At 50.5% G+C, this 14,839-nt stretch overlaps 2 protein-coding genes across 2 annotated transcripts; both read right to left on the bottom strand.

Annotated features, from left to right (window-relative positions):
• Positions 1-306: 306 nt before the first annotated feature.
• Positions 307-3,535, bottom strand: LCN10 (lipocalin 10). The gene is given in 8 exon segments (XM_021714921.1): positions 307-474; positions 600-683; positions 808-938; positions 1,036-1,134; positions 1,900-2,035; positions 2,295-2,376; positions 2,574-2,713; positions 3,431-3,535. Coding segments are annotated over 8 exon segments (945 nt in total).
• Positions 3,536-10,731: 7,196 nt separating this feature from the next.
• On the bottom strand, positions 10,732-14,599 carry LCN6 (lipocalin 6). Its single transcript, XM_008062885.2, has 6 exons — positions 14,510-14,599; positions 14,160-14,299; positions 12,171-12,241; positions 11,543-11,653; positions 11,183-11,284; positions 10,732-10,874 (listed from the first exon to the last, which is right to left on the bottom strand). Exons 1-6 carry the CDS (start codon positions 14,597-14,599, stop codon positions 10,732-10,734), a joined length of 657 nt encoding a protein of 218 aa, XP_008061076.2.
• Positions 14,600-14,839: the final 240 nt, after the last annotated feature.

Here is a 14,839-nt window from a genome sequence, read left to right on the forward strand (position 1 = left end):
ACGCCCACCGCCTTCACAAGGGCCACTTCCTCTGGGAAGTTCTCCCTGACCCTCCCCCTGGATGGAATGAGTCAGATTTGCTACCATTAGGCACGTGTTGTACCTGGACACACGCCTCAGGGTCTATAATGTCTGTCTGGCCAACATAGCTGCTGTTGGCCTCTCCTTAGACAGCATTAGTTCTAGAGCTGCAATTGCCTATTTTACTCCCCGCTTTCCTCCAGTAGCTAGAACAATGCCCGGCACATGCTGATGCTAGCTGTGCTTGAAGGGTGAGCAAATAGCTTCCTGAGGAAGTGTAGAGTGTCAAGGGGAACTGGGCGGCTGTGTAAGAGAAGGCGTGCAGCAAGCGTTACACTGGATCTGCCCGTGGTCTGTTTCACAGCAGATGACAAACAGTAGCATGCCTGCAGTGTGCTCAGAGGACACAGGGGAAGGAGTCTGATCAGTGTGTGTCCTCCTACCTCCAAATCTCTATAATCATAAAGGATCCCCGCTTAGGTTAGGGCTGCTTGATTTTCACACCATCGGTGACCCAGGGTCACCAAACACCTCTCAACAAGCCTGTGAATGTGAAGATCTGTCATCTGGAACAATACTCTCAGGGTCTGGGAGGACCACAAGTCGAAAGGGAAGAGCAGAGGTCGCAGGTTCTCAGGGCAGGATGGTGTGTGCACAGGAAGCTGTAGGAGAGGGAGATGGCCATTAGTGGGCTGGCCATCCTGAGGGGGCCACACGTGCCATAGACACACCCGCTGGGATCGCTCCCCAGTCTCATATGGAGTGCTCTTGGGCACTGCTGAGAACCAGACCATCAGCCCCAGTTCTGCAGCGGCAGCCATAGGGTCCCTGGCTGATGATGTCTCTTCTTACTGTCCGTGTGGGACCACCAGCCCAAGCCTCATCCTGGCGCCCTGGCTCAGGCACATTTGGATGGCCTTCAAGGTGGGCTTTAGGACTTAAAAACAGCTCACAAATTCTTTCCTCTCTGCTTCCCCCAGTGGTCAACTGTCTAAGCCTGGGGCCACAGTTCACCATCTTTCGGAAGGACAACAGCCGCCTGGGTGAGTGCCAAGATGTCGCACGTGTCCATGAACTCCTTCAGGCTCTGGAAGCTCGATATGTTCTGTCTATCTGCAGGTGGGGTCAGAATCACAACCTCTGAGACTCCAGTTCTGGCCGATTCAGGTTCTGTACCCTGGCCCCGTCCCTACACCGCAGCCCCTAATGGTCCTCAAAGCTCGAGTGTAAAAGCACCTGGGAACTGGGGCCACTACAGATGGCAGTCACTCGAAAGCCCTCCCTGCTCACCTGAGCCCCTCCTGCCAGTCCCTTGGCCATCACATCCCAAACGTGCCCACCCCTCTACTGAGACCTCAGTACCACACCCCCGCAGGGCCACTCCTTGCCCTGCACCCACAGGCTTGGTACCTGGAAGTGGGCCCAAGCCCCTTAACACCCACAGCACCCTTCGTCTGGGCAGATCTTGCCTGCACCCCCATGCCTCCTCCTCATCCCTGTGGTGTCCAGCAGCCCTCCCCCACCCGGGCTTTGGAACCTGCCCCTTCCCATCCCAGTGCCTCTGCATCCCATGGACAGGTGACTTACTCTGCGACCTCTCCCTGATGCCCCCCGTGATGTCCCCTATCCCTGCTTTGGGACCTCCAGGTCCTGCCCACTGTGGTCTCCACTTCCGCTGCCCCTCTCCCCACTGCTCTGACCACCCACCCCCCATCACTCCCTCTGCCAGTGCCCAGTGGGTCCTTCCTTCCCTCCCGCCTTCTCTTACTCTCTCCTTCCTTCTGCCTTCCTTCCCCCTCCCTCTGCCTCTCCTCCTCCCTCCCCTTCCCTCCCTCTCTTCCTCCCTCCTCCCTGCAGCCCCCCCCCACACCCACTCACCAAAGAGCAGCAAGCTTTTGTAGGTGTGGGCCGCCCGCCCCAGGCGGAGATAGACCAGGCCGGAGCTGTAGTCGGTGGCCAACACATGGAAGGCCTTCACCCCTCTCACTGCGAGAGAAGCTTGGGCTGCTTGTGCCTAGACAGGGTGGCCCACGCTCCCCCACCCCCACTGGTGTCTGAGGCCTCAGGGGCCCAGCCCTGTCCTGGCATCCCTCCCAAGGGGCTGAGTCCCTGGCCTGAACCTCACCCCCAGGCACGGCTCCAGGACCAAGCCAACCTGGCCACCCGCCTGCCATGGGCTCCTGGGAGCCACAGGTGGTCAGACATGTCTTGCCCAGCTCCCAGCAGCCGAGAAGCCCAGGAAGCATCCCGCCTTCCCACACCTTCCTCTCGGCCGCCTACGCACGCGTGTTCCTGAACACAGCCTTCTTCCGGTCCTTCTTCAGGATCACCTCCTGGGACTGGCAGCCATGCAACCTGGGGACAGTAGGGACTGAAGACTCCAGGCCAGATTCCCCCTTCTCCCCTGGCCACCTAGCCCCCCCGGAAGACGTCTGGGGTCTGTCTCCACCTGAAGGCAAGACGGGTGATCCTGGTGGGACTTCCTGCCTGAACTCCCTTCCAACACTGCTCCCTTCCCCCATCCTGGGAGGGGTGATGCCCACCCCACTCACCGGCTAAAGGCCATGATGATCTTGAGCTGGCCCTTGTGGGTCACCTTCACCACAGATGCCCCCAACTTCCTCTTGTCTCTGGCTGGCAAGAATCCCCCGGCGTCAGTGGCTGTGGCCAGGATGTACCAGAACCCTGAAAACTGTGGAGGGCAGTGTTGGAAGGATAGGATCTGGAGCTATCACCTTGCGGCTGTCCCCCACCCAGAGACTTCCCAGGGGAACCCACTGGAAAAGGGCCCTTCCCCAAGGCCCAGCCAATGCCCAACCCCTGCCTTAGGCCCTGGAGGCTCCAGAGGGCCATGGACCTGCAGATACCCAGTAGGTCAGGGTCTGGGACAGCACAGGGCTGTGTATGGACTTGGTGGGTGGGAGCTCCTGCCGATCCCAAGCCCTGGCTCCCTCCCATGTGGGCCTCCCAGGGACCAGGGACCACTCGACCCTTCTCTTCTTGCCCCCTGGCTCTTCCTGCTGCAGACCTGACACTCTGGGCACTGTGGGACTTCAGGTGCTGTGCCCATGGTCCATCCTGCACCTTTCTGGAAACTTCCTGCTAGCCTTCTTACTCCAAAACATGCCCTGCCTGTCTCTTCTCTCCTCTGCCCTCCTGGGACTCTGGACCCATCCACCCTGTCCCCTCTTCAGGGCTCCCAGCTACCTTTGCTGCACACCTCGAGGGCCCCAGGCTAGGGGCTGTGGTGGAAGAGGCCAGGTGGACAGTCCTTGGGGCCCAGTAGACCTCGTGCCTTGGCCTGCTGCCCTGTCCCTGGGGGGTCAGGAGCTTCTGCAGTAGCAAGTCCCAAGACAGTCCCAGCTCCCTGTCCCCAGGTGGCTCAAGGACCCATGGGTGCATGGTTTACCTTGTTCCAGTTGACAATTTGGGAGTCCTTGGCGTACCGCACCTGCACCTGGGACCCCACAGCCAGGACCAAAAGCAGCACCAGGACAGGCGGCCGTAGTCTCATCCTCAACCTCCTCCCTCAGCAGCCAAGGCCAAGCTGGACTCTGAGTTTAAGTCTCCCTGAGCCTGGAGCTAGCCTGAGGTGGGCGGGAACCGGGGGAGGCAGGTGTGGCTCTGGGCTCTGACCCCACCCTGCTGGCTCAGAGGCTGCCCCCCGGGTTTCAGCACAGGCACATCGAACTGACTGGCAGCTCCTGAAGATGGAGCCACAGAGAGGCTCTGAGACCCTCATACCCTCAATATCCTGGCCTGGGGTCACCACGTGTGCCCTGCAACGCACGACAACCCTGGGCCCCTAGCCCCACGCACAGCAGTGAGTTGCTGGGACTGCACTTCTTGGCAGACGTGCATGTGGGGGACTTCGAAGTGGCTGAGCAGGTGCCAGCAGGCAGGCAGGGGCTGGGTGTGTATGTTCTATGTGCATATGCCCATGAGTGCTGTGCCCATAAATGTGTATACATGTCTGTAAGTTTATGCGCGTATATGCATATGCCCACAAGTGTGTGTGCATACCCATGAGTGTATGCCCATGCCCATGAATGTGCCCATGCTCATGAATTTGTGTTTGTTCATATGTTGGGAGCCAGCCTTGGAGGCTGAGAGTGTCATTGTTGGCCTGGGAGCTTGAAGGTAATCTTTTCTCTTTCTTTTCGGGACAGATAGGACCTCACCTGGGGCGCTGTGGGCCCCACTGCAGAGATAAGCAGGGAAAGAATAGGTGGGAAGTGCTAGAGCCCTGATACACTCATGGGCTAGAAACAGTCTAAACGCAGGAGACTGTTTATAAATGTCTTACTCGATACGTTGTCTAAAAAAGGAATTAAGGTGTCTTCTACTCGATTGGCTCATTTTTTGTGATTTGTCCAGGCAAAATGTCCCTGGTTCCCTCAAGAAGGCACCGTTGATTTGGCTATTTGGACCTAAGTTGGGGAAAAAACTTAAACTCTGTTATACTTTGCACGGACCTAATAAGATCCCTGTAAATGCTTTCGCATTGTGAAATATAATTAAAAATGTCTTAAATCCACAACAAAAGGTTAATAAAATTCCCATTAAAGTAAAAGAGAATTGGCTATACTAATTCTTGTTATATAAAAGGACTGTTTCCTCATATTGAAACAGCCACCATTCCTGTTAATAAGATAACTATTCTTGATTTACTTGTTCAATTACAGCATTTAATAATTGTTAGAAACCACTCAATTTTTATAGGTCATATTAAATCTCATTCAGGACTCCCTGAACTTCTAAGTCAAGGTAATCAATTAGCAAATGCCTTGACAAAATTAGCCATGTGTCTCTCCCTTGAAGATTCTTTAGTAATTAAGCTCAGCAATCCCATAAAATTCACCACCAAAAGCTGCAACTAAATACAGAAAGGTACCAGTTTCACATTCCAACTCTCTCCCCTCTGAGATTTTGCTTTTCACAATTGGGTATTGCAAAACAATTATAACTGATAATGCTCCTGCTTATACATACAAGACTTTTCAATGTTTTTGTGTCCAATTTGGCGTTTCTCATTCCACAGGAATTCCTTATAACTCTCAGGGTCAAGCTATAGTTGAAAGAGCCCATCAAACGCTAAAGAATCAAATAGTTAAATTGCAGGAAAGGGAGTTTAAGTATAGCTTTCCCTATCATAATGTAAATTATGCCGTCAGAAAAACTTAAGGCAGTAAAAGATTTGGTGCAACAGCAACAACTAGAAACTGGTCACATTAAGCCTTCCACTAGTCCGTGGACAACCCCTATATTTGTTATTAAGAATAAATCAGGTAAATGAAAACTTATACAAAATTTAAGGGCTGTTAATGCTACTATGAAAACTGTGAAAACACTCAACCTGAAAAAAGTCATCAGGTTCCAGAAATTCCTGGCATTACTGTTTATAACCTTGTTAGTTATTTGTTTGAACATTTTCTTATGATAAATTTCTCTCAAGTTATATCTAAACTGGGACTATATCAACCTTCTTTCCAGACAAAAGTATAGGAATCATATAAATTAATCCTGTTAACTAACCACAGGCTACTAAGACAAATAAAAAAGGTTTTTCAAAAACCAGATAAAAATTCAACAATGTTTCTAAGTCGCCTCTCTGAGACATTGCAGCAGTTTACTAATATCAGTTTAAATTCTCTGGAAGGACATGCTCTTTTGGCTATGTATTTTGTCTCCCAGTCAACACTGGACATTAGGTACAAACTCCTAAAAAGAAAGAAGGGCCCACAAACCCTTCAACTAACGCTATTGGACAAGGCCTTTATAGTCTTTAACAATAATAAGAAAAGAATGCAGGACCACAAACATAAACCGGAAGCGTTTCAGCTTTTGTTTACCGCTTTAGCAAGAGCTACATGCTCAGCTCTTCTTGAATTTCCCGGTCCAATCCTTCTTTCACCTCTTTTGGTTGTGGGGGTGCAGGACATTATATCCAGACCCCTCACTGTGCTGTTGCTTCCATGTGTTCTGGGATATAAAATGTCTCAGCACTCCTTCCTTGTTGTGCCATGTTCAGCTCCATTATTGGAAAGGGACATTATATACAAAATTAAACCTCATATTATTCTTTGCTCTCACAATTGTGCTTTTGGGTGCCTTTTGTTTAGCTTTGGATTTCCCTAATAGTTTTATGTTGAATCCTATCTAAGCCCTTCCACTGCTTATAAACTTACTGCTTTGGTTGGAGCTCTAACGTTAGGAAAAATGTAAAAAAGATTGTTGGTATGAGGTATGTTTTTAGTAAGAAAGAATAAAGGAAAGAGAAATAATTGTATAGGAAAAATCTTGTATGGTACATTATAAATGGCTGGTTGTTTGAAAAAACAAAGGAAAGGGAAAGAAAAAAAAGGGTATAAAACAAAAATAGAAGGTTCAAGCATTAAAGAAAAATGGCTTAAGTATGTCAAACATGGTACGTGAAAGTCAAAAAGTTTTTTGGCCATAAGCCTGATTTAATTGTAGTACCTTACACTGCTCCTCAGATAACTTGGCTTTGTAGAACATGCCCTGTGTGACAGTTAGCTGTAGCCCACTTTACTGGGCAAGTGGACTCCCACTATCCTCCTTTTCTACTTCTTACTTTTGCAAAAAAAAAAAAAAATCATTCTTTTATCTTTCTTCAGGTTACCAGTGCTCAACCTCTACAAAATGCTAGCTTGGTTTTTACAGATGGCTCCTCTTCTGAAACAGCGGTTACTGTTATTAATGGTGTTACTTCTTGTTTTCAAACAGATTATAATTCCACTCAACGAGTTAAGCTGTTTGCAGCTTGTCAGGTCTTTACAAAAAAATTTTAATCTCGACACTAACATTATGTTACAGGTGTACTGTGTCATTTAAAAACTGCTAGTCTTCGTGCTGTCTCTTCCTTCTCTCCCACTAACATAATTGTTCTTTTATAAACCATTCAATTACATATTTGTGCTAGTATAGAACCTGTTTATGCTACTCATTATTCATACTCATTCTACCCTTCCTTAGTCCATTATCTAAGGCAATGCTCTTATTAATGAGGCTATGTAATTTTTTGCTTTTCCTTCATTAGCAGCTACCACTTTCCATGACCTTCATCATCAGAATGCCCACAGTTTACTTCACCTATTTGGGCTCCCAAAAGCAGAAACAAAACTACCTAAACTCAGCTGACAACAAGGAAAAAGAAACTCTCGTTCCTCAACTAAAACGTCTTGCTCTTGAGAGGCTGCTGCTTCCACGAGAGTCTACAAACCACCAACTTGGGGACAGCTGAAAGTGCTGATACGTGATGCAGAGGACTTGGTTTGGTTTCAAATTACTTCTCTTACTCTCTCTACTGTTTTTATTGCTATACTGGCTATTATAGCAAGCCAGGTGGGTTGTATTTATTAAAAAAAAAAATCTTATTGGGCTTATATCCCAAACCCTCTAGTGTTTCAGCCTGTTACATGGGATACTAAGATTATAACTGTTTTTACTAATCTTTCCTCTTTATTAAAAGGCCCCACTCTTTTTTCATCATGGGTCAAAACTGTTATTAATCATAATTATTCTTTTTAGGTTGTTCTAGTTCTCTTCCAATATGTTTTAGTTTACCTAAAAAATCAAACTACTTTTATAAATTATAAATTAACTAATTGTCTTACTTTTTCTAATTTATATAGAGAATTTATGATTCTTAAACAGCCTTCTTATTTAATGGTTCCTGTAAATCTTCCATCTCTTTGGTATGATGTATATTGTTTAGTGTTTAGGTATGAGGTTAACTCACTGTTGTCATGACCAAAAAGATTTATAGCAACTTTAATTTTAGGAATTACAGCTTTGACAGCCATTGCTACTTCAGTTTCAGTTTCAGCCATAACCTTAGCTAAAGAAGTACATACTGCTACATTTACAGATCAGTTATCCAGGAATGTCTCATTAGCTTTAGCAGCTCAAGAAATTATTGACCAAAAATTAGAAAGTAAAGTTAATGCATTAGAAGAGGCTATTTTGATTATAGGACAGGAACTTGTAGCCTTGAAAATTAAATTGGCTTTGAGATGTCATTCAGAGTTTAAATGGATTTGTGTTACACCTCTCCAAGTGAACAAGTCTATTCATACCTGGGATAGGATTAAAAATCATATCTCCGGAATTTGGAACCATTCCAACATAAGTTTGGATCTCTCCAAGCTTCATCAGGAAGTACAAGACATTAGCTCTGCTGAAAAACAATTTGAATTCACCCAATTGGCTCAGTCAATCTATAACAATTTTTCTTCATTTGTCAATCAAAAATCATTATTGTCTATATTAATCAATGTGGGAATTTGTGGAGGAATAATCTTGCTACTGTTATGTTTGCTTCCAGTCATCTTCAAATCATTGAAAAATAACATCTCTCGACTAAGCACGGAATTTCACGGTTTCGTATTAAAAAACAAAAAAGGGGGATATGTTGGGAGCCAGCCTTGGAGGCCCACCTGATGACAAAGTCCAGGTGCGCTGAGGACCCCTGGCCGCAAAGCGAGCCCAGGCAGCTGAGGCCCTTCTGTCTTCCATCTTTGCTGTTGATACAGCTGAAGAAATTCTGTGCAGTCATGAAAGAAGAAGATGGCATGTTTATGCGAAGAATCACAGCTAACCTGGAAATATCATGGTTTATTTTTCCATTTTTCCCACTATGCCACTTGGCCTATTCTAACATATGCAAGGGTTAAACTCTGAAGCACATCAAGAATGCTTTCTTTCACTTGGTTATAAGTTACTAGATATTGCTTAAGTATAAATGATATAAGTATATTCACTCCTTATTAGATTTAGGATTATACAGTTTAGTGTTTAAACATAAGGATTTTTTAGAAGCACAGGTTTATAATAAGTTCATTATGAATTCATTGTAAGTTCTAGCACTTATCTAGAAGTTATGTAGGTGATTTATAACACTGTTTTCACTAACTTAGGATAAGATTAATATTAAGGTTTTTACTTAATTCTATAGTTAAAACTCTAAGTTAACATTTATAGAGTAGGTTTTCACTGAACTCATAATATAATAATCAGACACTTTTATGACAGATCAGCTAAAACAGAAAGTAACCTTGAGGGGCCTGAGAAACATTACTAAAAGCTTCTTTTGAGTTCTCTTTAGAAACAAGCACTGCAAGATAAGAGAAAAGTAACGAGGACATCTGGACAAGGGAGGCAATCACAGGACTCTGAAGAACATAAGAGCCTAAGATGAGAATATTCCTGACACATAAAGAAATATACACTTAAAGAAACTTTCTTGAAACATTTGTAACTTGGGACGTTGGACTGAGAGTGTCATTGTTGGCTTTATGAATAAGACGTTGTCTGGAAGCCTGTGGGAATCTTGGTTTGCTTGCTACTAAAGCCTATGGGAATCTTGGTTTTGTTCGCTACTAAGACCACTAGCTGGTAACTTTTAAAAGATATGAATGTGAAAGAGTTTTCTTTGTCTTGCCCTTCAAAAATGGTATAAAAGCTCTGTATTAACTAGCATTAAATTGTCATCTGTTCAAGAAGCAGGTGTCTGATATATGATCGTCGTCACCTATCCGTCTCTCCTTCAACACTTCCCATGACCCTCGCGGGGCGGGCCCCCGCACTCATAGTTGTGTACACATGTGTGTGCATACCCATGAGTGTGTGCACATATCCATAAGTGTGTGTGCCTGTGCATGTCTGTGTGTGTGCCCATAGGCTATGTGCACATGTGTGTGCATGCCCATGAATGTGTACCCATGGCCATGAATGTATGTTCCTGTGTGTGTGTATGCCCATGAATGTGTGCACATGCCCATGTGTGTGTGTGCCATATATGTATGCATTTGTGTGTGCATGCCCATGGGTGTGTGTGTGCCCATGAGTGTGTACATGTGTGCCCATACGGTATGTGTGCCCATGAGTGTATGCTCATGTCCATAATTGTGTGGGTGCCGATAGGTGTGTGCCCCTCTGTTCATATACCCTGAGTGTGTGCTTCTGTGTGCACATGTGAGTGGGTGCTCACATGTGCAGGCATGTGCATGCTTAGCCTTGAAGACGGAGGTCCCCGTGTGCATCTCCCCTCACCCAGTGTGAGCACAGCCCCAACCCTGCACCTAGCCCAGCGGACCCCATGGTCTGTTTTCTCCGGGGACCTTGGGCAGCTCCCACACCCACTAGAAAACTGGAAGACCCACAAGGTCAGGCCCAGAGAAGGTTGACCTGGAGGTCCACGGCCCCTCCCACCCTGCTGAGCTGGGACCAGTGTCTGCTGCTGCCCACCTGTCCTGGGCACTCCGTGGATCCCATGGCATCCCAGCTGTGATCTAGTGGACACTGGTGCCAGCCTCCTCAGGGCCGTGTCCCTGGGCCAGTCCCCACCTCTGAGCCGGGGCCTGAACTTGGGTGTCCTCATAGCCAAAGGACTCTGGCGAGGGCCTGGGTGCAGCAAGTCCCCTTGGCCCAGAGTTGGCTGTGGTTCCATGGTTCTTAGTGATGCCCCGCCACATCCTCCTCTCCCTGTGCTAATTGGAGCCCTGAGGAAGGCAGGGCTCTGACTGCTCCTTTGCCAGTGGGCACAGGGTAAGGCGAGAAAAATCAGACAGATTTGTAGGTAGAATCATTTTATTCTGATCTGGAGCCGGAGACCTGGAGCCCCGGAGCCCCAGCAAGGAGGCAGCCCCCAGCCAGCCTCATCAGAATGCTGCGGCACCGTTCCCTGCTTCACTGAAAACCAAGGAAGTGTGTGGGGACGCGGCTCGCCAGAGAGGCACCCACCCTCAGGCCCCCTCCCGGCAGCTGAGCCACCAGCCCCAGGGTTAGGTGCAGGGTCCTCCCCCCATGGGCGTATGGGGCAGTTCCTTCTGCTGAGGAGCCCAGGGGTGTTGAGGGCAACTCACCTGAAGGATCTTTCGGGCGCATGTGACTACAGGGGAGGGAAGACCGGCTGTGAGGATACCTGGCCCCAGCACCTCCATGAGCCCTGCCAGCGATGGGACCAGCTCCCAAGCCTGACTTTGGGTGTGGGTGGCTGAAGACACCCTCAGCCCTGCTTGATCCCTAGCCAAACAGGCAGATCCTGGAAACCTGCCCCATATCGAGGTCACCTCACCACACCCTGTGGGCACCAGAACTGGCCCTAAGCTCCCCAGTGGCCACCCCTCTGATCACTCACAGTCCTTCTGAAGCTGGGATTGCTCCTGAGGCACAAAGCCCAGGCCCCTGCTCCAGTTGGTGAAGACCTTCATGGCCTCCTGACTGGCTGTCTCCGTCCGACCTGTGGAGATGGGGAGATAGCTTCTGATAGCCGGTAAGGGAGCAGAGAAGCGGTCAGAGAGGGGATGGGGGGCAGGGAGAGTCTGAGAAGGAGACAAGAAAGGGGACAGGGAGAGACCAGAGAGGGAGTCAGGGAGGGGGTCAGGAAGGGGACCAGGGAGGGGGCAGGGAGGGGGAAGGGAGGGGACCAGGGTGGCCAGTGCAGCCAGTCCAAAGGTGGAGGGAGCTTGGCCCTGCACGGGCCCCCATGGCCACTCACTGTACAGCTCCACGGCGTTGAGGGACTCATCCCCGAAGTCCAGCTGGGTGAAAATGATGGCGTAGTCTTTGAAGTTGGTGCTTAGCACCCGGTACTCCAGCACGCCTATGGCTAGGGAACAGATGCCCCAGGGTGGGGAGGCTGCTGTGTTGTCTGGGGCCACCGAGCCAGTGTGGGCAGGGATGGAGGGGCTGATTTGGACCTCAGGTGACTCCCCCAGTACACCCGGAACCCCCAGCTCTGTCCTCGTGCACCCGTGGTGGGCAGGGTCCCAGGCTGGGCCTGAGAAGTTGGAGTTCACCAGGGCAAGACACGAGTCCTTTGACCCCAGCCGCAGAGTCAGATCCTTGACTCTCGCAGGGAAGAGCTACCGGAATGGGAACTGCCAGCTCTGGCAGAGTCAGACACTTTCTCCCCACTCGTGCTGGTCCTTCTAATAGGGGCCTGGAGGCAGTAGGGGCTGTGCAGCCTGGGGGAAGCTGACAGGGCCCTGACCATGGCAGGGGCATGCAGCCCGGTGGAGGCCAACAGGGACCTGGATACTGCAGCAGCCGTGCAGCCCAGGAGAAACTGACACCTGGACACCTCAGGGCTTGCAGCCCGGGAGGCTCATGGCCAGCAAACTCACAGGGGTTCTCATACACCCATCCCGCATCTCTTTTCAGCAGCTCCACGATGCTCTGGTTGCAGCCCTGCTGTCTGGAAGGGAAACGCCTGTCACCAGCGTAGGCCCAGATCTTGGAAGCCACAGGGGAGACAAGAGCTGGGGGCCATGTGGGGCTGGTAGGCCAGTGGGGCTGCAAAAGGAATGCTGCTCCCCTTTCTGCCAGATACCCCTGTCACTCAGAAACCTGCCCTCAGCCTGTCTGATCCCATCTGGGAGGGTCCCCGAGAAGCGCAGATGACGCCCATTCACTTCCCAAGAGCCCCCTGATGCCACATCTACATGGAGAACATGGACATGGCTGAGAACGCAAAGGGAGGCTCAGTGGGCTGAAGGCTGCTCTGTAATTTGGGGTACAGCACCCACATCCCCCAAGCTATCAGCCCACAGTGTGAGCATACTCAGCAGGGAGTGGTGGTGTTTGGTAAAGTTCACATAGGGTGGAGGCGGGTGGGGGGAGAAAACAGCAGCAAGAAGTAGGAAAGCCAGCCAGGCTGTAATCCCAGCACTGTGGGAGGCCAAAGCAGAAGGATCACTTGAGCCCAGATGTTTGAGACCAGCCTGGGCAACATAGTAAGACTCTGTCTCTACAAATATAAGAAAATTAGCCAGGCGTGGTGGCTCCTATAGTCCCAGCTACTAGGGAGGCTGAGGAAGCAGGATTGCCTGAGCCCAGGAGGTTGAGGCTGTGGTGAGCTGTGCTTGTGCCACTGCACTCCAGCCTGGGCCACAAAGTGAGACCCTAACTCAAAAAAATAATAATAATAAAAATAAAGAACTAGAAAAGCCACATGGAAGCTGCCACCTCACCCCTGACCCCCCTTTGGTGGGCAGCAGGGCCATCTCCTGCAGGCATGTTCAGGTACAGGTGGGAGGCACCACAGGGAGGACAGGAGAGGAAGCCTCTCTGTGGGCCTTGTGCCTGGCTCAGCGGACCAGGCCCTCGCTTTGGAGCCTGCCCGCCAAGAGGCAAGTGCCTGCTATTCCTCCCACCAGGCCCTCCTCTGTGAAGGGATGTCAGCGCTAATGCCTACCCTGGCCTGACCCCTGAAGCCTGGTCCACCCCATCCCCCACCCTCCTTCTGGCCATGCATGTGGTCTGCTGTGGCTAACCAGCATGACACCACAAGGCGTTTGGCAAACAGCCTCAATGACAGCATTCATTCGGGGATTTATGTGTTGAAGGAATCAGAGGCTCTTAGGTCCTTACATACAACCCTACTTCAAACAGCAGACTCAGAAGGGGTCTGCACGAGAAGAGGCTTCCCTTCTCTGACCAGAGCCCACAGCCAGGGGCCGAGTACAGGAAGCATCCAGCAGGGCGGTCAGAAGCTGCATCCACAGCTGTGGTATTGTTTGTTTATTTGTTTGTTTGTTTTTGAGTCGGGTTCTCACTCTGTCACTCAGGCTGGAGTGCAGTGGCATGACCATGGCTCACCGCAGCCTTAACCTCCTGGGCTCAAGCAAAAATTCTTCTACCTCAGCCTCCTGAGTAGCTGAAACTACAGGCACATGCCACCATGCCCAGCTAAATTTTTTTTATTGTAGAGACTGGGGGAAGGATGGGATCTCACTATGTTGTCCAGATTGGTCTCAAACTCCTGGACTCAAACAATCCTCCCACCTCGGTCACCCAAAGTGCTAGGATTATAGCTATGAGCCACCGCACCCAGCCCCACTTGCAGTGTTGAAGGTGTGAGTCCCACCCAGAGGCTATCCAGGCCCAGAGTGCAGGGACACAGACGTGGGTGGCCAGACAGAGCCCAGCAGGAAAGGAAGGGCAGCACAGACGGCGGCAGACTGCCCCTGGGGCCATATGTCCCCAATATGCAGCCTCCACACGGCCCTGTGCCTGAGCCAGGTGGGACTCAGCCTGCGGAATCAGTGGCTGCAGACACACCCTCCAAGGAAGGCCTGACAGGACTAGAGGGCACAGGGCACCTGCCTTCTCACCCGTGCCGAGACCACAGCATCTGTAGGTTGTTCTCCGGAGTGAAGGTCACCCTGACCCCCTGGATGGCCCTCTCTTCTCTCTGCAGTGCGTAACCGCTTTCATACGAGGCCACAGCAAGGATGTACCAGGGCCCAAGAAACTGCATGGAGAATGGAGGGTCAGAAAGAGGCCCACCGGCATTCTGACCCAGAGGGGGAGCCCCAGGTATCCCTGGTATAGGCCCAGTTATCCCCTGCCACCCATGCTAGTCTGGGCTGGCCCCAGGCAGGGGGAGCCCAGAAGCCATGTGACCTCAAAGAAGGGCCTGGCCCCCAGGACTAGTCTGCTCCACCTGCAGGGGGGCTATTACCTGCTTAGGGTCCAACCTTTCCAGCCAGGCCACCTGGGCCCAGGGCACGCAGGCAAGAGTCAGAAGAGCAGTCAGCAGCAGCCCACCCATCCTCCCAGGGTCCACACGTTGCAGCACGCCACAGGGCCCAGGATGTGCAGTCCCTCCAGCCCTGGAAACCTGTTTATATGGCTCTAAACACTTGGATGTGGGTGGCATTGGCCACCAGGACTCCCAGCTGGCCTCTCTTCCTGCAAAGTCACCCAAGGCGGGGGCATTGTGCAGCAGTGGCCTCTGCGCCCAGCCCAGCCCTACTGGAGAGCCGACAGAGGGACCTAGGATGTGAGGAAG

This window comes from Carlito syrichta, unplaced genomic scaffold, assembly GCF_000164805.1.
Source record: "Carlito syrichta isolate Samal-C Ts95f unplaced genomic scaffold, Tarsius_syrichta-2.0.1 Scaffold305874, whole genome shotgun sequence".
NCBI classification, from domain to species: Eukaryota; Metazoa; Chordata; class Mammalia; order Primates; family Tarsiidae; genus Carlito; species Carlito syrichta.

Coding starts and splice junctions, on each gene's coding strand:
- LCN6 (XM_008062885.2), bottom strand. CDS start 14,599: ATGGGTGGGCTGCTGCTGACTGCTCTTCTGACTCTTGCCTGCGTGCCC. Junction 11,285..11,542: donor CAACGCCGTGGAGCTGTACA/GTGAGTGGCCAT, acceptor CCATCTCCACAG/GTCGGACGGAGACAGCCAGT. Junction 10,875..11,182: donor ATCCCAGCTTCAGAAGGACT/GTGAGTGATCAG, acceptor TGGGCTCCTCAG/CAGAAGGAACTGCCCCATAC.